General features: G+C 48.4%; 1 protein-coding gene across 2 annotated transcripts in view; it reads right to left on the bottom strand.

Annotated features, from left to right (window-relative positions):
- Positions 1-24,692, bottom strand: part of megf8 (multiple EGF-like-domains 8) — a 584,430-nt gene that overhangs the window by 530,493 nt on the left and 29,245 nt on the right. For both annotated transcript variants that reach the window (XM_072469091.1, XM_072469092.1), the window contains exon 2: positions 9,982-10,192. In XM_072469091.1, coding sequence (XP_072325192.1) covers positions 9,982-10,192 — 211 coding nt within the window. The remainder of the gene's footprint in view (positions 1-9,981; positions 10,193-24,692) is intronic.

Raw genomic sequence — 24,692 nt, 5'->3', positions numbered from 1 at the left:
GTGAGTGAGACAGAGCGAGAGTGAGTGAGACAGAGCGTGAGTGAGTGAGGCAGAGCGTGAGTGAGTGAGGCAGAGCGTGAGTGAGAGAGGCAGAGCGTGTGAGTGAGAGCATGTGTGAATGAGCGAGACAGAGCATGTGTGAGTGAGACAGAGCGCGAGTGAGTGAGACAGAGCGTGAGTGAGTGAGACAGAGCGTGTGTGAGTGAGTGAGACAGAGCGTGTGAGTGAATGAGTAAGGCAGAGCAGGTGTGAGTAAGTGAGACAGAGCGTGAGTGAGTGAGGCAGAGCGTGTGAGTGAGAGCATGTGTGAGTGAGTGAGACACAGCATGAGTGAGACAGAGCGTGAGTGAGACAGACAGAGCGTGAGTGAGACAGAGCGTGTGAGTGAGTGAGTGAGAGCATGTGTGAATGAGTGAGACAGAGCATGTGTGAGTGAGACAGGGCGTGAGAGTGAGTGAGACAGAGCGTGAGTGAGTGAGACAGAGCGCGTGTGAGGGAGACAGAGCGTGAGTGAGTGAGGCAGAGCGTGAGTGAGTGAGGCAGAGCGTGAGTGAATGAGACAGAGCGCGTGTGAGGGAGACAGAGCGTGAGTGAGTGAGGCAGAGCGTGAGTGAGTGAGGCAGAGCGTGAGTGAGTGAGACAGAGCGTGAGTGAATGAGACAGAGCGTGAGTGTGTGAGTGAGAGCATGTGTGAATGAGTGAGACAGAGCATGAGTGAGTGAGTGAGACAGAGCATGTGTGAGTGAGTGAGACAGAGCGTGTGTGAGTGAGACAGAGCGTGAGTGAGTGAGACAGAGCGTGAGTGAGTGAGTGAGACAAAGCGTGTGTGAGGCAGAGCATGTGTGAGTAAGCGAGACAGAGCATATGTGAATGAGTGAGACAGAGTGTGAGTGAGTGAGACAGAGCGTGAGTGAGTGAGACAGAGCGTGTGTGAGTGAGACAGAGCGTGAGTGAGTGAGACAGAGCGTGTGAGTGAGTGAGACAGAGCGTGAGTGAGTGAGACAGAGCGTTAGTGAGTGAGACAGAGGGTGTGTGAGTGAGTGAGAGCATGTGTGAATGAGTGAGACAGAGCATGTGTGAGTGAGACAGAGCGTGAGTGAGTGAGACAGAGGGTGTGTGAGTGAGACAGAGAAAGTGTGAGTGAAGGAGACAGAGCATGTGTGAGTGAGTGAGACACAGCGAATGTGAGTGAGTGAGACAGAGCGTGAGTGAGTGAGACAGAGCGTGACTGATTGAGGCAGAGCGTGAGTGAGTGAGGCAGAGCGTGAGTGAGTGAGGCAGAGCGTGTGAGTGAGAGCATGTGTGAATGAGCGAGACAGAGCATGTGTGAGTGAGTGAGACAGAGCGTGAGTGAGTGAGACAGAGAATGTGTGAGTGAGTGAGACAGAGCGTGAGTGAGTGAGACAGAGAGTGTGTGAGTCAGTGAGAGCATGTGTGAATGAGTGAGACAGAGCATGTGAGTGAGTGAGACAGAACGTGAGTGAGACAGAGCGTGTGAGTGCGTGAGAGCATGTGTGAATGAGTGAGACAGAGCATGTGAGTGAGTGAGACAGAGCATGAGGGAGTGAGACAGAGCATGTGTGAGTGAGTGAGACAGAGCATGTGTGAGTGAGTGAGACAGAGAATGAGTGAGTGAGTGAGACAGAGAATGAGTGAGTGAGTGAGACAGAGCGAATGTGAGTGAGTGAGACAGAGCGAAAGTGAGTGAGTGAGACAGAGCGTGTGTGAGCGAGACAGAACGTGAGTGAGTGAGACAGAGCATGTGTGAATGAGTGAGACAGAGCATGTGTGAGTGAGTGAGACAGAGCATGTGTGAGTGAGTGAGACAGAGCGTGTGTGAGTGAGTGAGACAGAGCGTGTGTGAGTGAGACCGTGAGTGAGTGAGACAGAGCGTGTGAGTGAGAGCATGTGTGAATGAGTGAGACAGAGCATGTGTGAGTGAGTGAGACAGAGCGTGAGTGAGTGAGAGAGAGCGTGAGTGAGTGAGACAGAGCGTGAGTGAGTGAGACAGAGCGTGTGTGAGTGAGTGAGACAGAGCAGAGCGTGAGTGAGTGAGTGAGACAGAGTGTGAGTGAGTGAGACAGAGCGTGAGTGAGTGAGACAGAGCGTGAGTGAGTGAGACAGAGCGTGAGTGAGTGAGACAGAGCATGAGTGAATGAGACAGAGCGTGAGTGTGTAAGTGAGTGCATGTGTGAATGAGTGAGACAGAGCATGTGTGAGTGAGTGAGACAGAGCGCGAGTGAGTGAGACAGAGGGTGTGTGAGTGAGACGGAGCGTGAGTGTGTGAGATAGAGCGTGTGAGTGAGTGAGTGAGAGCATGTGTGAATGAGTGAGACAGAGCATGTGTGAGTGAGTGAGACAGAGCGTGAGTGAGTGAGACAGAGGGTGTGTGAGTGAGACAGAGCGAATGTGAGTGAGTGAGACAGAGAGTGTGTGAGTGAGTGAGACAGAGCGTGAGTGAGCGAGGCAGAGCGTGAGTGAGTGAGACAGAGGGTGTGTGAGTGAGACAGAGAATGTGTGAGTGAGGGAGACAGAGCGTGAGTGAGTGAGTGAGACAGAGCGTGAGTGAGTGAGACAGAGCGTGAGTGAGTGAGACAGAGCGTGTGAGTGAGTGAGAGCATGAGTGAATGAGTGAGACAGAGCATGTGAGTGAGTGAGACAGAGCGTGAGGGAGTGAGACAGAGCATGTGTGAGTGAGTGAGACAGAGCACGTGTGCGTGAGTGAGACAGAGAATGTGTGAGTGAGCGAGACAGAGCAAATGTGAGTGAGTGAGACAGAGCGTGTGTGAGCGAGATAGAGCGTGTGTGAGTGAGACAGAGCGTGAGTGAGTGAGGCACAGCGTGAGTGAGTGAGGCAGAGCGTGTGAGTGAGAGCATGTGTGAATGAGCGAGACAGAGCATGTGTGAGTGAGTGAGACAGAGCGTGAGTGAGTGAGACAGAGGGTGTGTGAGTGAGACAGAGAATGTGTGAGTGAGGGAGACAGAGCGTGAGTGAGTGAGTGAGACAGAGCGTGAGTGAGTGAGACAGAGCGTGTGAGTGAGTGAGAGCATGTGTGAATGAGTGAGACAGAGCATGTGAGTGAGTGAGACAGAGCGTGTCTGAGTGGGACAGAGCGTGAGTGAGTGAGGCACAGCGTGAGTGAGTGAGGCAGAGCGTGTGAGTGAGAGCATGTGTGAATGAGCGAGACAGAGCATGTGTGAGTGAGTGAGACAGAGCGTGAGTGAGACAGAGGGTGTGTGAGTGAGACAGAGAATGTGTGAGTGAGGGAGACAGAGTGTGAGTGAGTGAGTGAGACAGAGCGTGAGTGAGTGAGACAGAGCGTGTGAGTGAGTGAGAGCATGTGTGAATGAGTGAGACAGAGCATGTGAGTGAGTGAGACAGAGCGTGAGGGAGTGAGACAGAGCATGTGTGAGTGAGTGAGACAGAGCATGTGTGCGTGAGTGAGACAGAGAATGTGTGAGTGAGTGAGACAGAGCGAATGTGAGTGAGTGAGACAGAGCGTGTGTGAGCGAGACAGAGCGTGAGTGAGTGAGACAGAGCGTGAGTGAGTGAGACAGAGCGTGAGTGAGTGAGGCACAGCGTCAGGGCTAAGAGGCTGGGAACAGACGAAGCCTGTGTGGAATATAAGGAAAGTAGAAAGGAACTTAAGCAAGGAGTCAGGAGGGCTAGAAGGGGTCACGAAAGTCATTGGCAAATAGGGGAAAGGAAAATCCCAAGGCTTTTTACACGTACATAAAAAGCAAGAGGGTAGCCAGGGAAAGGGTTGGCCCACTGAAGGATAGGCAAGGGAATCTATGTGTGGAGCCAGAGGAAATGGGCGAGGTACTAAATGAATACTTTGCATCAGTATTCACCAAAGAGAAGAAATTGGTAGATGTTGAGTCTGGAGAAGGGTGCGTAGATAGCCTGGGTCACATTGAGATCCAAAAAGACGAGGTGTTGGGTGTCTTAAAAAATATTAAGGTAGATAAGTCCCCAGGGCCTGATGGGATCTACCCCAGAATACTGAAGGAGGCTGGAGAGGAAATTGCTGAGGCCTTGACAGAAATCTTTGGATCCTCACTGTCTTCAGGGGATGTCCCGGAGGACTGGAGAATAGCCAATGTTGTTCCTCTGTTTAAGAAGGGTAGCAAGGATAATCCAGGGAACTACAGACCGGTGAGCCTTACTTCAGTGGTAGAGAAATTACTGGAGAGAATTCTTCGAGACAGGATCTACTCCCATTTGGAAGCAAATGGACGTATTAGTGAGAGGCAGCATAGTTTCATGAAGGGGAAGTCGTGTCTCACTAACTTGATAGAGTTTTTCGAGGAGGTCACTAAGATGATTGATGCAGGTAGGGCAGTGGATGTTGTCTATATGGACTTCAGTAAGGCCTTTGACAAGGTCCCTCATGGTAGACTAGTACAAAAGGTGAAGTCACACGGGATCAGGGGTGAGCTGGCAAGGTGGATACAGAACTGGCTAGGTCATAGAAGGCAGAGAGTAGCAATGGAAGGATGCTTTTCTAATTGGAGGGCTGTGACCAGTGGTGTTCCACAGGGATCAGTGCTGGGAGCTTTGCTCTTTGTAGTATATATAAATGATTTGGAGGAAAATGTAACTGGTCTGATTAGTAAGTTTGCAGACGACACAAAGGTTGGTGGAATTGCGGATAGCGATGAGGACTGTCAGAGGATACAGCAGGATTTAGATTGTTTGGAGACTTGGGCGGAGAGATGGCAGATGGAGTTTAATCCGGACAAATGTGAGGTAATGCATTTTGGAAGGTCTAATGCAGGTAGGGAATATACAGTGAATGGTAGAACCCTCAAGAGTATTGAAAGTCAAAGATATCTAGGAGTACAGGTCCACAGGTCATTGAAAGGGGCAACACAGGTGGAGAACGTAGTCAAGAAGGCATACGGCATGCTTGCCTTCATTGGCCGGGGCATTGAGTATAAGAATTGGCAAGTCATGTTGCAGCTGTATAGAACCTTAGTTAGGCCACACTTGAAGTATAGTGTTCAATTCTGGTCGCCACACTACCAGAAGGATGTGTAGGCTTTAGAGAGGGTGCAGAAGAGATTTATCAGAATGTTGCCTGGTATGGAGGGCATTAGCTATGAGGAGCGGTTGAATAAACTCGGTTTGTTCTCACTGGAACGAAGGAGGTTGAGGGGAGACCTGATAGAGGTCTACAAAATTATGAGGGGCATAGACAGAGTGGACAGTCAGAGGCTTTTCCCCAGGGTAGAGGGGTCAATTACTAGGGGGCATAGGTTTAAGGTGAGAGGGGCAAGGTTTAGAGTAGATGTACGAGGCAAGTTTTTTACGCAGAGGGTAGTGGGTGCCTGGAACTCGCTACCGGAGGAGGTGTAGCTGACCCAGGAAGTGTAGAAGATTGTAGTTTCGCGGGCAGCATGGTCGGCACGGGCTTGGAGGGCCGAAGGGCCTGTTCCTGTGCTGTACATTTCTTTGTTCTTGTTCTTGTTTGTATACTCTCGGATTGACTTTTTTGTTGTGAGCAGGGCTCTAATACCGGGGGTGGTGGATACGGAGTACTCGGCAATCGCAGTGTCGGATCATGCCCCACATTGGGTGGATCTACGGATTAGTTTGGAGAGAGGACAATGCCCGCTATGGAGGCTGGATGTGGGGTTGTTAGCAGGCAAAGCGGTCTGTGGCCGGGTGAACAAGTCCATTCAGAACTACCTGGAAACAAATGATATGGGGGAGGTCTCTGCAGCAACTGTCTGGGAAGCTTTGAAAGCAGTGGTTAGAGGGGAATTAATCGCGATACGGGCCCACAGAGAAAAGTGGAGTGGGCTGAGAGGGATAGGTTAGTTGAGGAGATACTCCAGGTGGACAAGGGATACTCGGAGGCCCCGGACACGGGGTGACTGAGGGAGCTGCGGAGGTTACAGGTGGAGTTTGGGCTGTTGACGACAGGGAAGGCGTTGGAACAGCTGAGGAAGGCAAGGGGGGCGATCTATGAGTATGGGGAAAAGGCAAGCAGAATGTTAGCACACCAGCTGTGAAAAAGGGAGGTGGCCAGGGAGATAGGGAGAGTAAAGGGTAGAGGCAGGATCACGGTCCTGGACCCAGTGGGGGTGAATGAGGTGTTTAAGGACTTTTACAGCAAATTATATGAGTCGGAACCCCCGGCTGGGGTGGAGGGGATGAGGCAGTTTTTGGGTCAGTTGAGGTTCCTGAGGGTGGATGAGGATCTGGTGGAAGGGCTGCGAGCCCCAATTGAAATTGAGGAAATAATGGAAGGGCTGGAGGGCATGCAGTCGGGCAAAGCCCCGGGCCTGGACGGCTATCCAGTGGAATTCTATAAGAAGTTTTCGGAGATATTGAGCCCACTGCTGGTGAGGACATTTAATGACGCAAGAGAGGAGGGAGTACTCCGCCCAACAAAGTCACAGGCCTCAATTTCATTGATCCTGAAACGGCCTCATCCAGGCCAATTTCTCTACTGAATATGGATGCCAAACTGCTGGCTAAGATATTGGCCACAAGGATAGAGGATTGTGTCCCGGGGTGATAGGGGAAGACCAGACGGGATTTGTAAAGGGCAGGCAACTCACGGGCAATATTGGAAGGCGAGTGAAGAAAGTATTGCTGGAGCGCAGTCGGGGAGAGGGTGGGTTGGCGCTGCCGAACCTTTGTAATTACTACTGGGTGGCTAATATAGCCATGATTAGGAAGTGGGTAATGGGGGAGGGGTCGGTGGGGGAGCGAGTGGAGGCGGCGTCATGTAAAGACACAAGTTTAGGAGCACTGATAACGGCACCTCTTCCGTTCTCGCTGACCCGATACTCCACAAGTCCGGTAATAGTCCAGTTTCAAGGAAACAAAGGAATAGACCATAAATCGTAGGAACAAAGTCGACCATTATAACAATAATTTCATTGTCACATCCATCGGTCGGGAAAGGCAATAAATAAGTGGTGGCGGCTCTGAGAATCTGGGGGCAGTCAAGGAGATATTAGAGAGTGGAGGGAGCATCGGTTTGGACCCCGATTTACAATAACCATTGGTTTGTACCGGGTAGGCTGGATGGTGGGTTCTGGAGATGGCAAAGGGCAGGAATTAGGAGGGTGGGTGATCTATTTATAGACGGGAGCTTCCCCGGCTTGAAAGCCTTGGAAGATACATTTGAATTGCTGGCAGGGAATGAGTTTAGATATCTGCAGGTACGAGACTTCTTGAGAAGGCAGGTTCGGGCCTTCCCGCTGCTGCCGCCACGGGGGATAGAGGACAGAGTGGTCTCCAGTACATGGGTGGGAGAAGGGATATCAGATATCTACCAGGAACTTTTGGAATCAGAGGAAACTCTGGTGGAGGAGCTTAAGGGCAAATGGGAAGACGAGCTGGGGGGAAAGAGAGAGGCGGGTCTGTGGGCGGATGCCCTAAGCAGGGTTAACACATCCTCATCATGTGCCAGGCTTAGCCTGATACAGTTCAAGGTACTCCACCGGGCACACATGACAGTGGCTAGGATAAGCAAGTTGTTCGGGGTAGAGGATAGGTGTGCGAGGTGCGCAGGAAGCCCAGCAAATCATGTCCACATGTTTTGGGCATGCCCGAAGCTTAGAGGGTTTTGGCAGGGTTTCGCTAAGGCGATGTCCACGGTACTAAAAGCATAGGTGGTGCCGAGTCCGGAGGTAGCGATCTTTGGAGTGTTGGTAGAGCCGGGAGTCAAGGGGGCGAAAGAGGCCGACATCCTGGCCTTTGCCTCCCTGGTAGCCCAGAGACGGATCTTATTAATGTGGAGGGACTCGACGCCCCCGCGTGTAGATACCTGGGTTTCTCAGTCTTGAGAAAATAAAGTTCGCCGTAAGAGGGTCAATGTTAGGGTTCACTCGGAGGTGGCAGCCGTTCATTGACTTTCCCGGGGAAAATTAAAATGTCAGCAGAAACAGAATTCCAAAGGGGGGGTGTGGTCATTTATAAAAACCACAAAGAGCAGACAGCCAAATTTCCCTGTATCCCATGCCCCCTGACTTTCTGAATAAGTCTACCATCAAATGCCTTTCTGATTTACCAGGATGTTGCCTGGTGTTAGCTATGTGAAGAGGTTGAATAGACTCGGACTGTTTTCATTAGAAAGACGGAGGTTGAGGGGTGACCTGATAGAGGTCTCCAAGATTATGAGGGGCATGGATAGAGTGGATGGGCAGGCACTCTTGCCCAGGGTGGAGGAGTCAGTCACCAAGGGGTATAGGTTTAAGGTCCGTGTGGCAAAGTTTAGTAGATATGTGCGAGGCATGTTTATTTTAACGCAGAGGGTGGAGAGTGCCTGGAACTCGTTGCCAGGGGAGGTTGTGGCAACAGATACATTAACGGCGTTCAAAAGGCATCTTGACAAACACTTGGATAGGATGGATATAGAGGGATACGGCACGAGGAATTGCTGAGGGTTTTGGCAAAGGTTGGTATCTTGACCGCTACAGACTTGGAGGGCCAATGGGACTGTACCTGTGCTATATTGTTCTTTGTGTGTGAGTGAGTGAGACAGAGCATGTGTGAGTGAGTGAGACAGAGCGTGTGCGAGTGAGTGAGACAGAGCGTGTCAGAGTGGGTGAGACAGAGCGTGTCTGAGTGAGGAAGACAGAGTGTGTCTGAGTGGGTGAGACAGAGCGCGTGTGAGTGAGTGAGACAGAGCGTGTGTGAGTGAGTGAAACAGAGCGTGTCTGAGTGGGTGAGCAGAGCGAGTCTGAGTGAGTGAGACAGAGCGTGTGTGAGTGAGTGAAACAGAGCGTGTCTGAGTGGGTGAGACAGAGCGTGTCTGAGTGAGTGAGACAGAGCGTGTCTGAGTGAGTGAGACAGAGCGTGTGTGAGTGAGTGAGAGCGTTTGCGAGTGAGAGGGCGTGTATGGGTGAGAGAGGGCGTGTGTGGGTGAGAGAGGGCGTGTGAGAGCGAGAGTAGGCTTGTGAGTGAGAGAGGGTCTGAGTGAGTGTGAGCATGTGAGTGAGAGGGTGCGTGTGGGTGAGAACGGGCGTGTGAGTGAGAGAGAGCCCGAGTGCGTGAGAGCGTGCAAGTGCGTGAGAGAGCGCCCAATAGGGAGCACGTGTCTGTGACAGCGCGCGACTATGAGACACCTTCCCACCTAACTTGGTATCATCTGCAAACTTTGAGACGTTACATTTCATTCCCTCATCCAAATCATAATATATATTGTGAATAGCTGGGGTCCCAGCACCGAGCCCTGTGCTAATTTGTAACGGACCCATTAATCCCTACTCTTCGTTTCCTCTCTGTATAAAGGTAAGAAAGTATTGTTGCATCTATACAAGGCATTGGTGAGACTATTGTGCACAGTTTTGAACTACTTCTTTGAGGAAAGATATAGTGGCATTGGGGGCAGTTCAGAGGAGGTTCATAAGGTTGTTTCCAGAGATGAGGGGTTTGTCGTATGAAGAGAGATTGAACAGTTTAGGCCTGTACTCCCTAGAATTTAGAAGAATGAGGGGAGATCTAAATGAGGTACATAAGATGATAAAAGGTATGGATAAAGTAGATGTGGAGCTGATGCTTCCCCCAGTGAGGCATTCCAGAACGACAAGTCATCGACTTAGAATAAGATGTAGCAGATTTAAAACGGAGTTGAAGAGAAACTATTTCTCCCAAAGGATTGTGAATCTGTAGAATTTGCTACTCCAGAGTGCGGTGGATGCTGGGACAGTGAGTAAATTTAAGGATTTTTAATTGGCAATGGGTTGAAGGATTATGGAGAACGGGCAGGATGGTGGAGGTAAGGCCAGGATGAGATCAACCATGATTGAATGACGGAGCAGACTCCATGGGCCAAATTCTGCTCCTACATTTTATGAACTTGAGGGATTCAGACCTAAAGTTAAGCTCCCCCATCCCGATAAAGGTTCCCCGGCGGAGGGATGAGCGAGCCACGCTGTAAACTCCAGTGGGACCTGGAAAATTCTGTCCTTCATCTCTCGTGGGACTGGGAGACAGGGATGGTGGGAATGACTCACCGTGGGTCTCCGTAGTAACCGGCAACGCAGCTCTGACAGTGTGTCCCTCCCGTGTTCTCCGTGCAGAAGCAGCTGCCCGTCGATCCATTGCAGTCGCCAAGCCAGCCTGCGCCATGCCCGTTGCAGATGCACTGCCGACAGCCGTCCTTCTCTGTGGCATTGCCATAGCTACCAGGCCGGCACATCTCGCAATGCAGTCCCATTGTCCAGTCTGTGGGGATCAGAGTGAATTCATCTCAGTCAGGAATGAAGAGTGGAGTGCTCAGAATCCTTCAACATAACTTAAACGTTATCTTTTTAATCCCACTCCCCTACTTGCTCCAGTTACGCTCTCCCCTGACAAGCATTTGTCCAGTTCACTTTGCAGACTTGCCACCATCATATATATTATGATTTGGATGAGGGAATGAAATGTAACATCTCAAAGTTTGCTGATGATACCAAGTTAGGTGGGAAGGTGTCTCACTCTAACCATCCTCTCAGGTCACAAAATTCACTGGGTAAATAAAAAAAGTCCTCCCCAGTTCCCCTTGGGTCCTTTTGCCAATTATCTCCAAACTGTGCCCTTTGGATCTTTACCATACTGTCATGTGAGAGTACCTTTAAGAAATGGGTGTTTATAAAATAGCTGTAGTAGATGTACCTTTAAGAAATGGGCGTTTATCAGAGTGTGGGTGGAGATGGGCTGTCTGTCTGCTTTTACTTTCGCTTTGGGCTTTCTGCTACAGGGTGTGTTTAGTTTTGTTTTAGATTTGGAGAAGCTTCAGTCACAGCAAGATGTGTATGAATCTCTGCAAGCTAAAGAATGTTCATTTGGTGATTTCAAAGTGGTAACTGCTCTCAGTAGAGAAGTTAAACCTGATGTCTTTCTGTAAAAAGGGTTCTTTAATGTCTTATGGATGTTGCAAGGAAAGATTAAGAGTTATTTATGGAGTACTGTATTCTTTGGGGGGATTTATTGGTGTTGATAGTTGTTAAGATGTTTACTGTGGGTTTATAAAGTGTTACCTGGTTTCATAAATAAACATTGTTTTAATTTAAAAGTACGGTAGATCTCAGTTGCACTACACCTTTACAGTAGGCCCGTGTGCTCCCCATAACCACAATCTATTAAAAGTTGTGGGTCAGCTGAACTCCATGATACACTTTGGGGTTCTCTAAACCCTGGCCCATAACGAATTGGGGGCTCGTCCGGGATAAAAGTCTATCTATTGGATTGACTTAGTGAACTTAAAGACAGCATATTGTGGGTGCTTTTCAGGTGCGGTATTCCAGTTTAAGTAGGGAGTGCGTTGTGGACAATGGCTCTTTCAGAGGCTCTGAAGTGTTTGGGGGTGGAGAAGGTCACATGCAGTACCTTACGGACAGAGACTAAAAACAGACTTTTAGATTTGGCAAAAACATTGCAGTTAACATTGCCTGACAAAATGTGAAAAGATGAGGTCCTTAGATGAGAAGGAGGTAGAAGCCTTTTTCATTTCATTTGAGAAGGTGGCTAAACAAATGAAATGTTAAAAGCTGAGCATTTAAAATTGTCAGAGATACAATCTGACTCATTGGAAATGGCAAAGATCCAGTTGCAGATCAATCAACTTGAACATGAAAAAGAATTAAAGCAGCTTTAATACACAATGAGAGAAAAAGAAAGAGAAAGGGAGATACAGATCAAGGAAAAAGAAAAGGAGAGAGAAGAAAGAGAAAAAGAAAGAATAGCCCTACCAGAACAAAAAGAGAGAGAGTTTGAACTTCAGAATATGGCCATTAAACATGACAGTCCGTTAAAATTGGCGGACATAAAAGGGAAACGCACAGTTGGAGGATAGTGAGAAAGAGGGTATTAGTCGAAGGCTTGGTGGGATCTATTTAAATATGTCCACGCAGTGCCAAGGTTTGATGAGAAGGAGGTAGAAGCCTTTTTCATTTCATTTGAGAAGGTGGCTAAACAAATGAAATGGCCACCGGACATGTGGGTATTACTGATTCAAACAAAGGTGGTAGGTTGGGCTAGTGAAGTGTTTGCATCACTACCGGAGGAGGTATCTGGGATGTATGAGGAGGTGAAAAAATCCATCTTGGGTGCATATGAACTAGTGCCTGAAGCCTCCTCTCAAAGGTTTAGAAATTTAAGGAAAGAACCTGGTCAAACATACATGGAGTTTGAAAGGATCAAACAGAGTAATTTTGATAGGTGGATAAGGGCTTTGAAAATCGACCAAACGTATGAAGCTCTCAGAGAAATTATGGAGGAGTTTAAAAATTCAATTCCCGATGTAGTGAGAACTCATGTGGAAGAGCAGTGGGTTAAAACTGCGAGGTTAGCAGCAGAAATGGCAGATGATTATGAATTAGTTCAGAAATCAAAGCATGGTTTCGAACATCAGTTTCAGCCTGTGAGAGATAGAAACTGGGGAAAAGATAAATACTCAAGTGGCAGAGGTAAAGGAGATCTGATGGGAGATAATAAGGAGAGTGTACCTCAGATTAAAAAAGAGATCCAGGAGGGTGGAAAAGAAATGAAAAGTTTCAAATGTTTTCACTATAATAAACTGGGCCATGTAAGGTCACAGTGTTGGTTGGTGGTTGAAGAAAATCACTGGGAAGGCTGATATTGTAAAACAGGATAAGACAGTGGGGTTTGCTAAATTGGTAAAGGAAAGCCCAAATGAAGCGAAGGAGGAGCAAAAGATTGTACAGCCTGATCAAAAGGTGATTGATAAGAAGGTGCCAGATGTCTTTGAAGAATTTACTTGTGTGGGTAAAATTTACTCATGTGTACCAGAAGGAGCAGGTCGAGAAGTCACAATTTTAAGAGATACGGAAGCTAGTCAATCTTTCATGGTAAGAGATGAGGAGTTATGTAATGTGGGAAGAATATTGCCAGAAAAGGTGGTAATATGTGGAATCCAGGGTGAGAAGAGTAGTGTTCCATTATGTAAAGTAAGGTTGGAAAGTCCAGTGAAGAGTGGTGAAGTGGTAGTACGAGTAATAGAGAAACTATCTTGTCCAGGAATACAGTTTATCTCGGGTAATGATATTGCTGGATCGCAGGTGGGAGTGCTGCTTACTGTGGTTGATAAGCCAGTGGAAAATCAGACAACTGAAGTGTTGAAGGATGAATATCCTGGGATTTTTCCGGATTGTGTAGTAACAAGGTCGCAAAGTCACAGGTTAAGACAAGAGGAGAAATCAGAGAGTGAAGATGAGGTTGAAATGCAATTATCAGAAATGATTTTTGATCAGATGGTTGAAAAAAACAGGTGGAGGATGAGGCGGATATTTTTAGTTGAGGAAAATTGGCGGAGTTACAACAGAAAGTTATAGAAATAAAACAGATGTATCAGAAAACATACACGGAAGATGAATCTGATGTTAAATAATGGGTTAAGAGACATTCCAATTAGTTGTCTCATTTATGTTAAGTATCCAATAATTGACACTGATATGTAAAGAGGCTTCAGGTGGCCTTTGTGTCAGGTGATGTGATGATAGAGCATGAGGACGGTTGCTGTGCAAATGTGAAGGGTTGAAAGATACAACTTTTCCAGATCAAACCAAGGAGTGAGTGAGAAGAAAAAAAAAGATATATGGCTGAACCTAGGATAAAGAGGGCCGGATATGTCTATCCGCCCTTATTTTCTGAAAGGGGATTGTACGATCAATCGAGAAGTGCAGTAGTTATGTGGACTAAGGAAAGAGAAAACAAGGTATGGCATTGGCTCTTTCTCTACCTTATGACAGTAAAATCCGAGCTGGAATTGGAAGAGTTAGACTCAGAAGGTCTGGAGACTCTATTACGTTCTCTGGATATAATTTATAAAAAGGATGACTTATTAAGTGTGTATGAAGCATGGTCGGATTTTGATAGGTTCCGAAAAATAGAGGATTTTTCCATTGATGACTACATAATGGAATTTTGCAGACTATATAAAAGGCTGCAGAAACACAACCTGGAATTTCCACAGTCTGTGTTGGCCTTTAAATTACTTGACTGTGCTAGAGTGAGCAACATGGATAGGCTCCTGGTTTTGACAGGAGTTTAGTTTACTGATAAAGATATCTTATTCGAACAGATGACAAAAGCTTTACAAAAGTTTCTGGGGAAACATTCGATTCCGATGGCTCTGATGACCCTATTGGTCAGCCGGCAATAAAGCAGAATATGGAAGATACACTACTGACAGGATGGCGAAATCGTACGGCTATGAACAGATTCCAAGACTATAGAAGGAGATCGTGACGCGGAAATTATGAAGATAGAAACCCAGGAAGATGAACCCCAGAAATGCACGGGGTATGATAAATCGATGTTTTCGATGTGACTCTCAATACCGTTATGCTTTCACCTGTCCAACAAGTTATACCAATGTTTACATAGAATACATAGAATAAATAGAACATACAGTGAAGAAGGAAGCCATTTGGCCAATCGAGTCTGCACCGACCCACTTAAGCCCTCACTTCCACCCTATCCGCGTAACTCCTCCTAACCTTTTTGGACGCTAAGGGCAATTTAGCATGGCTAATCCACCAAACCTGCATGTCTTTGGACTGTGGGAGGAAACCCACGCAGACACAGGGAGAACGTGCAGACTCCGCACAGACAGTGACCCAGCGGGGAATCGAACCTGGGACCCTGACGCTGTGAAGCCACAGTGCTAGCCACTTGTGCTACCGTGCTGCCCACGTTTGAAGCGACACATGACACGAAAGAGTCAGAGAGGAAAAAGATAAGTGACCAGAATGAAGGCATTGTCCTATTAACAAGCAGTTTTACGCCGTTAATGAGAGTGTTGGTTGCAGAAATCTTCAATTGTGCTGTATTGGACAGTGGTTGCATATCTACTGTGTGTGGAATTGACTGGTTAAAATGTTACCTGGACTTCTTGAATGCGGAAAATCGTAACAAGGACTTCTGGTGGCGGCCATGGAGGAGTAAGTCGCACATTTGATAGCTCCCGCCTGTGATGGACTTTTGGACCTTTTCCCCCAGTTTTTCCCCGGATTTTATGGGATAAATCGGTGAAGAGTGAGGCAGTGAGGAGAAATTCCCCTCCAGTGTATGGAGAATTGGACCAGAAGTGGCTGTGTGAGAAGGCAAAGTCCTATAAGGAAGATGCGAGCAGAGCCGGCAACGCGGGAAAGCATGGTGGAGAGCAAGGGCCGCGGGGAGAAGGCACAGTGGTCGACGGAGCAACTGGTGAAGTTTTTTGAAGATTGCTTCGCCAAGCTGAAGAAGGACACGCTAGACCCGATTAAGGCTTCGATGATCAAGTTGTGCAGAATCAAGAGACCCACGGAACAGCGATCCAGGAGGTGGAGAAAAAGGTGTCCGAGCATGAGGAATACATAACCGTGCTGGAGACCAAGGTGGAGATGGTGAACGAACGCCAGAAAAGAATGCAGGGGAAGCTGGAGGACCTGGAGAACAGATCCAGGAGGCAGAATCTTAGAATTGTCAGCCTCCTTGAAGGCTGTGAGATATCGGATGCGAGGGCTTGTGTGACGGACATGTTGGAGAAGTTGATGTGGGCTGAGGCGTTCCCTCGGCCCCTGGAAGTGGTGTGAGCGCACAGAGCCCTCGCGAAGAAGCCCCGAGCGAACGAGCCACAGAGGGTGATGGTGGTACGCTTTCACCGATTCCTGGACAAGGAACACGTTCTGCGGTGGGCCAAGAAGGAACGGAGCAGCAAGTGGGAGAATTGTGAGCTGCGCATTTATCAGGACCTGGGATTTGGCCAAGAGGCGAGCTGGGTTTAATCGGGCAAAAACGGCCCTCTTTAAGAAGGGGGTGAAGTTCGGGATGTTGTACCCACCCCGTCTGTGGGTCACACATGAGGAACGGGACTTCTACTTCGAAACACCAGACGTAGTATGGACTTTATTAAAGAAAAAAGGCTGGAGGCGATCTAAAAGACACTGAAGCCTTGGAGAGTACTGTGGTGGCAATTTGTTGTGCTGGGCTGTATAAGTATAAGTAGTGTTATGTGTAATAAGGGGCTGTTTTGATGGCTAAATTTAACTTTGTCTTTGGGGCTGGTTCTGTTTTTGGGTTTTTTTTCTAAAGTGGCTGTTTCTTCATTTTTTTCCGATGCTTGTTTACTGGGGAATGTGATGCTTTCAATATGTTTGTCCAAGTGTTGGAAGAGGGGAGAGAACAATGGGGAGACAGAATGCTTGGTGCCATGGCTGGTGCTATCAAGTCAGCATGGGTCAGCTGACTCTCGGAAGCACAGTGGGGGGCGAGCAGGTGTTAAGCTGGAGCTTGACTTGGGGGGGTTGGGTTTCTAATGCTGTTGCTGAGGAGGGGGGGGGGGGGGGGGGGGAAGGGGAGAGAGGGGGGGGAAGGGGAGAGAGGGGGGGGGGGAAGGGGAGAGGGGGGCGGGAAGCTGCTTTGCTGACAGGGGAAGAACTGTTACTAGGGGACAAATGGGAGGTCGGGAACTGCGAATGCCGGGGGGGTGGGGGACTCAAGGAGGCGGAGGGTGCGAGCTGGAGGCTGGCCTAAAAAGGGTGACGGCTAGTCGGCCTGAAAAGGGTGAAGGCTAGTCGGCGGGGGGCCGGAAGCCCTTAAGCCCCCCGACCAGGCTGATTACATGGAACGTCAGAGGGTTGAATGGGCCGGTCAAGAGAGCTCGCGTGTTTGCGCATTTGAGGGGGCTGAAGGTGGACGTGGCAATGTTACAAGAGAGACACCTAAAGGTTATAGACCAGACGAGATTGAGAAAGGGGTGGGTTGGCCAAGTATTCCACTCAGGACTGGACTCAAAGACCAGGGGGGTAGCGATCTAGATCAATAAACGAGTGGCATTCGAGGCCGGGAGAATTGTGTCAGACAAGGGAGATAGGTACATAATGGCACATAAAGCTGGAGGGGTTGTGGGTTGTACTCGTGAATATATATGCTCTGAATTGGGACGATCTGGAATTTATGAGGCGGGTGTTAGGTAAGATCCCAGACTTAGAGTCACAAAACCTGATTATGGGAGGAGATTTTAACACAGTCATTGATCCGAAATTGGACCGGTCACAATCCAGGACAGGGAGGAGGCCGGCCGCAGCAAAGGAATTGAAGGGGTTTATGGAACAGATGGGGGGAGATGGAGGTTTGCACGACCAAGGGCGAACATAGAACATTACAGCGCAGTACAGGCCCTTCGGCTCTCGATGTTGCGCCGACCTGTGAAATCACTCTAAAGCCCATCTACACTATTCCCTTATTGTCCATATGTCTATCCAATGACCATTTGAATGCCCTTAGTGTTGGCGAGTCCACTACTGTTGCAGGCAGGGCATTCCACACCCTTACTGAGTAAAGAACCTACCTCTGACATCTGTCTTATATCGATCTCCCCTCAATTTAAAGATACGTCCCCTCGTGCTAGACATCACCATCTGAGGAAGAAGGCTCTCACTGTCCACGCTATCCAATCCTCTGATCATCTTGTATGCCTCAAATAAGTCACCTCATAACCTTCTTCTCTCTGACGAAAACAGCCTCAAGTCCCTCAGCCTTTCCTCATAAGATCCTCCCTCCATACCAGGCAACATTCTGGTAAATCTCCTCTGCACCCTTTCCAATGCTTCCACATCCTTCCTATAATGCGGCGACCAGAATTGCACGCAATACTCCAAATGCGGCCGCACCAGAGTTTTGTACAGCTGCAACATGACCTCATGGCTCTGAAACTCAATCCCTCTACCAATAAAAGCTAACACACCATACGCCTTCTTAACAACCCTCTCAACCTGGGTGGTAACTTTCAGGGATCTATGTACATGGACACCGAGATCTCTCTGCTAATCCATACTGTCAAGAATCTTACCATTAGCCCAGTACTCTGTCTTCCTGTTATTCCTTCCAAAATGAATCACCTCACACTTTTCTGCATTAAACCCCATTTGCCACCTCTCAGCCCAGCGCTGCAGCTTATCTATGCCCCTCTGTAACATCCTTCCGCACTGTCCACAATTCCACCGACTTTAGTGTCATCTGCAAATTTACTCACCCATCCTTCTACGGCCTCCTCCAGGTCATTCATAAAAATGACAAACAGCAGTGGCCCCAAAACAGATCCTTGTGGTACACCACTAGTAACTGGACTCCAGTCTGAACATTTCCCATCAACCACCTCCCTTTGTCTTCTTCCAGCTAGCCAATTTCTAATCCAAACTGTTAAATCACCCTGAATCCCATGCCTCTGTATTTTCTGCTGTAGCCTACCATGAGGAACCTTATCAAATGCTTTACTGAAATCCATATACACCACATCAACTGCTTTACCCTCATCCACCTGTTTGGTCACCTTCTCAAAGAACTCAATAAGGTTTGTGAGGCACGACCTACCCTTCACAAAACCGTCGTGACTATCTCTAATCAAATTATTACTTTTCAGATGATTATACATCCTATCTCTTATAAACCTTTCCAAGATTTTGCCCACAACAGAAGTAAGGCTCACTGGTCTCTAGTTACCGGGTTGTCTCTACTCCCCTTCTTGAACAAGGGGACAACATTTGCTATCCTCCAGTCTTCTGGCACTATTCCTGTAGACAAAGATGACTGAAAGATCAAAGCCAAAGGCTCAGCAATCTCCTCCCTAGCTTCCCAGAGAATCCTAGGATAAATCCCATCCGGCCCAGGGGACTTATCTATTTTCACACTTTCCAGAATTGCTAACACCTCCTCCTTGTGAACCTCACGCCCTTCTAGTCTAGTAGCCTGAATCTCAGTATTCTCCTCGACAACATTGTCTTTTTCCTGTGTGAATACTGACGAAAAATATACTTTTAGCACCTCTCCTATCTCCTCGGACTCCAAGCACAACTTCCCACTACTGTCCTTGACTGGCCCTCCTCTTACCCTAGTCATTCGTTTATTCCTGACATATCTATACAAAGCTTTTGGGTTATCCTTGATCCTACCTGCCAAAGACTTCTCATGTCCCCTCCTGGCTCTTCTTATTCTCTCTTTAGGTCCTTCCTAGCTAACTTGTAACTCTTGAGCGCCCTAACTGAACCTTCATGTCTCATCTTTACATCAGCCTCCTTCTTCCTCTTGACAAGTGTTTCGACTGCTTTAGTAAACCACGGTTCCCTTGCTCGACCACTTCCTCCCTGCCTGATTGGTACATACTTATCAAGGACACGCAGTAGCTGTTCCTTGAACAAGCTTTCTTTTTCAAGAAAGGAGTTTTCTTTTTTCTCACATGTCCATAAGGTATACTCTCCCAACGACTTTTTTGTTCTGAGCAATGCGCTAATGCCGGGGGTGCTGGATACGGAGTACTCGGCAATCGCAGTGTCGGATTATGCCCCACACTGGGTGGATCTACAGGTCAGTGTGGAGAGAGGGCAACACCCGCTGTGGAGACTGGATGTGGGGTTGCTAGTGGACGAAGCGATCTGTGGGCGGGTTAACAAGTCCACCCAGAACTACCTGGAAACAAATGATATGGGGGAGGTCTCTGCAACGACGGTTTGGGAAGCTTTGAAGGCAGTGGTCCGAGGGGAATTAATCTCGATATGGGCCCACAGAGAAAAGGCGTAACAGGCTGAGAGGGTTAGGTTAGTGGAGGAGATACCAGGTGGACAGGAGATACTTGGAGGCCCTGGATGCGGGTGCGGCGGAGGTTACAGGCGGAGTTTGGGCTGTTGACTGCAGGGAAAGCGGTGGACAGTTGAGGAAGGCAAAGGGGGCGATTTATGAGTACGGCGAAAAGGCAAGCAGAATGTTGGCGCACCAGCTCAGGAAAAGAGAGGCGGCCAGTGAGATAGGTAAAGTAAAGAGTAGAGACGGTAATACTGTCCTGGACCCAGCGGGGGTGAACGAGGTGTTTAAGGACTTTTATAGTAAAATATATGAATCGGAACTCCCGGCTGGGGTGGAGGGGATGAGGCAGTTTTTGGATTAGTTGAGGTTACCGACGGTAGATGAGGATCTGGTGGAAGGGCTCCGAGCCCCAATTGAGATTGAGGAAATAATGGAGGGGCTGGAGGGCATGCAGTCGGGCAAGGCCCCGGGCCTGACGGCTATCCAGTGGAATTCTATAAGAAGTTTTCAGAGATATTGAGCCCACTGCTGGTGAGTACATTTAAGAAGCAAGAGAGAAGGGAGTCCTCCCCCCAACAATGTCACAGGCCTCAATTTCATTTATCCTGAAACGGGAGAAGGATCCTGAGCAGTGTGGGTCATACAGGCCTATTTCTCTATTGAATGTGGACGCCAAACAGCTGGCTACGATAATGGCCACAAGGATAGAGGGGTGATAGGGGAAGACCAGATGGGATTTGTAAAGGGCAGGCAAATCACGGGCAATATTGGAAGGCTTTTAAATGTTATTATGATGCCCTCAGAAGGAGAGGAGGTGGAGTAATTCCACTCCACCCAATCAAAAGCCTTCTCCGCATCCATCGCTACCACCGTAGCGATGGATGCGGAGAAGGCTTTTGATTGGGTGGAGTGGAATTACCTGTGGGAGGCGCCGGGAAGGTTTGGGTTTGCTGAGGGCTTTATTGACTGGGTGCGGTTGCTCTATCAGGCACCAGTAGCGAGTGTGCGTACGAACCGGCTGAGGTCGGGGTATTTTAAACTACACCGAGGGACGAGGCAAGGGTGCCCCCTCTCCACGTTACTGTTTGCTCTGGCCATAGAGCCATTGGCCATGGCGTTAAAAGCATCTAGGAACTGGAAAGGGCTGGTTCGGGGTGGGGTGGAGCACCAGATCTCGCTTTACGCAGATGGCCTGCTCTTGTATATTTCAGACCCGTTGGAGGGGATGGGGGAAGTAATGTGAATCCTGGGGGAATTGGCAGTTTTTCGGGGTATAAATTGAACATAGGTTGAATTTATTTGAAGTTGAACAAATGTGTATATGGATAAAATGATGCGTCTAGAGTCTCGTATTTTTCGGTACGGTCAGTTTTATTAAAGTTAGGCTGTTTCCAGTTGAAAGCAGATCAAGCAATGTTTTACTGGCACTGTAAAGGAAATCTTTCTGGCATCTTTATAGAACAAACAAAGAACAAAGAAATGTACAGCACAGGAACAGGCCCTTCGGCCCTCCAAGCCCGTGCCGACCATGCTGCCCGACTAAACTACAATCTTCTACACTTCCTGGGTCCGTATCCCTCTATTCCCATCCTATTCATGTATTTGTCAAGATGCCCCTTAAATGTCACTATCGTCCCTGCTTCCACCACCTCCTCCGGTAGCGAGTTCCAGGCACCCACTACCCTCTGCGTAAAAAACTTGCCTCGTACATCTACTCTAAACCTTGTCCCTCTCACCTTAAACCTATGCCCCCTAGTAATTGACCCCTCTACCCTGGGGAAAAGCCTCTGACTATCCACTCTGTCTATGCCCCTCATAATTTTGTAGACCTCTATCAGGTCTCCCCTCAACCTCCTTCGTTCCAGTGAGAACAAACCGAGTTTATTCAACCGCTCCTCATAGCTAATGCCCTCCATACCAGGCAACATTCTGGTAAATCTCTTCTGCACCCTCTCTAAAGCCTCCACATCCTTCTGGTAGTGTGGCGACCAGAATTGAACACTATACTCCAAGTGTGGCCTAACTAAGGTTCTATACAGCTGCAACATGACTTGCCAATTCTTATACTCAATGCCCCGGCCAATGAAGGCAAGCATGCCGTATGCCTTCTTGACTACCTTCTCCACCTGTGTTGCCCCTTTCAATGACCAGTGGACCTGCACTCCTAGATCTCTTTGACTTTCAATACTCTTGAGGGTTCTACCATTCACTGTATATTCCCTACCTGCATTAGACCTTCCAAAATGCATTACCGCACATTTTTCCGGATTAAACTCCATCTGCCATCTCTCCGCCCAAGTCTCCAAACAATCTAAATCCTGCTGTATCCTCTGACAGTCCTCATCGCTATCCGCAATTCCACCAACCTTTGTGTCGTCTGCAAACTTACTAATCAGACCAGTTACATTTTCCTCCAAATCATTTATATATACTACAAAGAGCAAAGCTCCCAGCGCTGATCCCTGTGGAACACCACTGGTCACAGCCCTCCAATTAGAAAAGCATCCTTCCATTGCTACTCTCTGCCTTCTATGACCTAGCCAGTTCTGTATTTACCTTGCCAGTTCACCCCTGATCCCGTGTGACTTCACCTTTTGTACTAGTCTACCCTGAGGGACCTTGTCAAAGGCCTTACTGAAGTCCATATAGACAACATCCACTGCCCTACCTGCATCAATCATCTTATGACCTCTATCAAAACTCTATCAAGAAAAACTCTATCAAGTTAGTGAGACACGACCTCCCCTTCACAAAACCATGCTGCCTCTCACTAATATGTCCATTTGCTTCCAAATGGGAGTAGATCCTGTCTCGAAGAATTCTCTCCAGTAATTTCCCTACCACTGAAGTAAGGCTCACCGGCCTGTAGTTCCCTGGATTATCCTTGCTACCCTTCTTAAACAGAGGAACAACATTGGCTATTCTCCAGTCCTCCGGGACATCCCCTGAAGACAGTGAGGATCCAAAGATTTCTGTTAAGGCCTCAGCAATTTCCTCTCCAGCCTCCTTCAGTATTCTGGGGTAGATCCCATCAGGCCCTGGGGACTTATCTACCGTAATATATTTTAAGACACCCACCACCTCGTCTTTTTGCATCTCAATGTGACCCAGGCTATCTACACACCCTTCTCCAGACTCAACATCTACCAATTTCTTCTCCTTGGTGAATACTGATGCAAAGTATTCATTTTAGTACCTCGCCCATTTCCTCTGGCTCCACACATAGATTCCCTTGCCTATCCTTCAGTGGGCCAACCCTTTCCCTGGCTACCCTCTTGCTTTTATGTACGTGTAAAAAGCCTTGGGATTTTCCTTAACCCTATTTGCCAATGACTTTTCGTGACCCCTTCTAGCCCTCCTGACTCCTTGCTTAAGTTCCTTCCTACTTTCCTTATATTCCACGCAGGCTTCGTCTGTTCCCAGCCTTTTAGCCCTGACAAATGCCTCCTTTTTCTTTTTGACGAGGCCTACAATATCTCTCGTAATCCAAGGTTCCCGAAAATTGCCGTATTTATCCTTCTTCCTCACAGGAACATGCCAGTCCTGAATTCCTTTCAACTGACACTTGAAAGCCTCCCACATGTCAGATGTAGATTTGCCCTCAAACATCCGCCCCCAATCTATGTTCTTCAGTTCAGTTCCCGCCTAATATTGTTAGAATTATTCTTCCCCCAATTTAGCACATTCACCCTAGGACCACTCTTATCCTTGTCCACCAGTACTTTAAAACTTACTGAATTGTGGTCACTGTTACCGAAATGCTCCCCTACTGAAACATTTACCACCTGGCCGGGCTCATTCCCCAATACCAGGTCCAGTGCCGCCCCTTCCCTAGTTGGACTGTCTACATATTGTTTTAAGAAGCCCTCCTGGATGCTCCTTACAAACTCCGCCCCGTCTAAGCCCCTGGCACTAAGTGAGTCCCAGTCAATATTGGGGAAGTTGAAGTCTCCCATCACCACAACCCTGTTGTTTTTACTCTTTTCCAAAATCTGTCTACCTATCTGCTCCTCTATCTCCCGCTGGCTGTTGGGAGGCCTGTAGTAAACCCCCAACATTGTGACTGCACCCTTCTTATTCCTGATCTCTACCCATATAGCCTCACTGCCCTCTGAGGTGTCCTCCCGCAGTACAGCTGTGATATTCTCCCGAACCAGTAGCGCAACTCCGCCTCCCCTTTTACATCCCCCTCTATCCCGCCTGAAACATCTAAATCCTGGAATGTTTAGCTGCCAATCCTGCCCTTCCCTCAACCAGGTCTCTGTAATGGCAACAACATCATAGTTCCAAGTACTAATCCAAGCTCTACGTTCATCTGCCTTACCCGTAATACTTCTTGCATTAAAACATATGCACTTCAGGCCACCAGACCCGCTGTGTTCAGCAACTTCTCCCTGTCTGCTCTGCCTCAGAGTCCCTAGTTCTCCCTCAATGCTCTCACCTTCTGACCTATTGCTCCCGTGCCCACCCCCTGCCATACGAGTTTAAACCCTCCCGTGTGACACTAGCAAACCTCGCGGCCAGGATATTTATGCCTCTCCGGTTTCGATGCAACCCGTTCTTCTTATATAGGTCACACCTGCCCCGGAAGAGCTCCCAGTGGTCCAGATAACGGAAACCCTCCCTCCTACACCAGCTGTTTAGCCACGTGTTTAGCTGCTCTATCTTCCTATTTCTAGCCTCACTGGCACGTGGCACAGGGAGTAATCCCGAGATTACAACCCTAGAGGTCCTGTCTTTTAACTTTCTGCCTAGCTCCCTGAACTCCTGCTGCAGGACCTCATGCCCCTTCCTGCCTATGTCGTTAGTACCAATATGTACAATGACCTCTGCCCGTTTGCCCTCCCCCTTCAGGATGCCCTCTACCCGTTCGGAGACATCCTGGACCCTGGCACCAGGGACGCAACATACCATCCTGGAGTCTCTTTCACGTCCACAGAAGCGCCTATCTGTGCCCCTGACTATAGAGTCCCCTATTACTATTGCTCTTCTGCGCTTTGACCCTCCCTTCTGAACATCAGAGCCAGCCGTGGTGCCACTGCTCTGGCTGCTGCTGTTTTCCCCTGATAGGCTATCCCCCCCGACAGTATCCAAAGGGGTATATCTGTTCGAGAGGGGGACAACCACAGGGGATTCCTGCACTGACTGCCTGCCCTTTCTG

Source organism: Scyliorhinus torazame, chromosome 12 (genome assembly GCF_047496885.1).
Source record: "Scyliorhinus torazame isolate Kashiwa2021f chromosome 12, sScyTor2.1, whole genome shotgun sequence".
Taxonomy (NCBI): domain Eukaryota; kingdom Metazoa; phylum Chordata; class Chondrichthyes; order Carcharhiniformes; family Scyliorhinidae; genus Scyliorhinus; species Scyliorhinus torazame.
The sequence above is the reverse complement of the archived record's forward strand: the minus strand, read 5'-3'. Positions and strand labels throughout refer to the sequence as shown.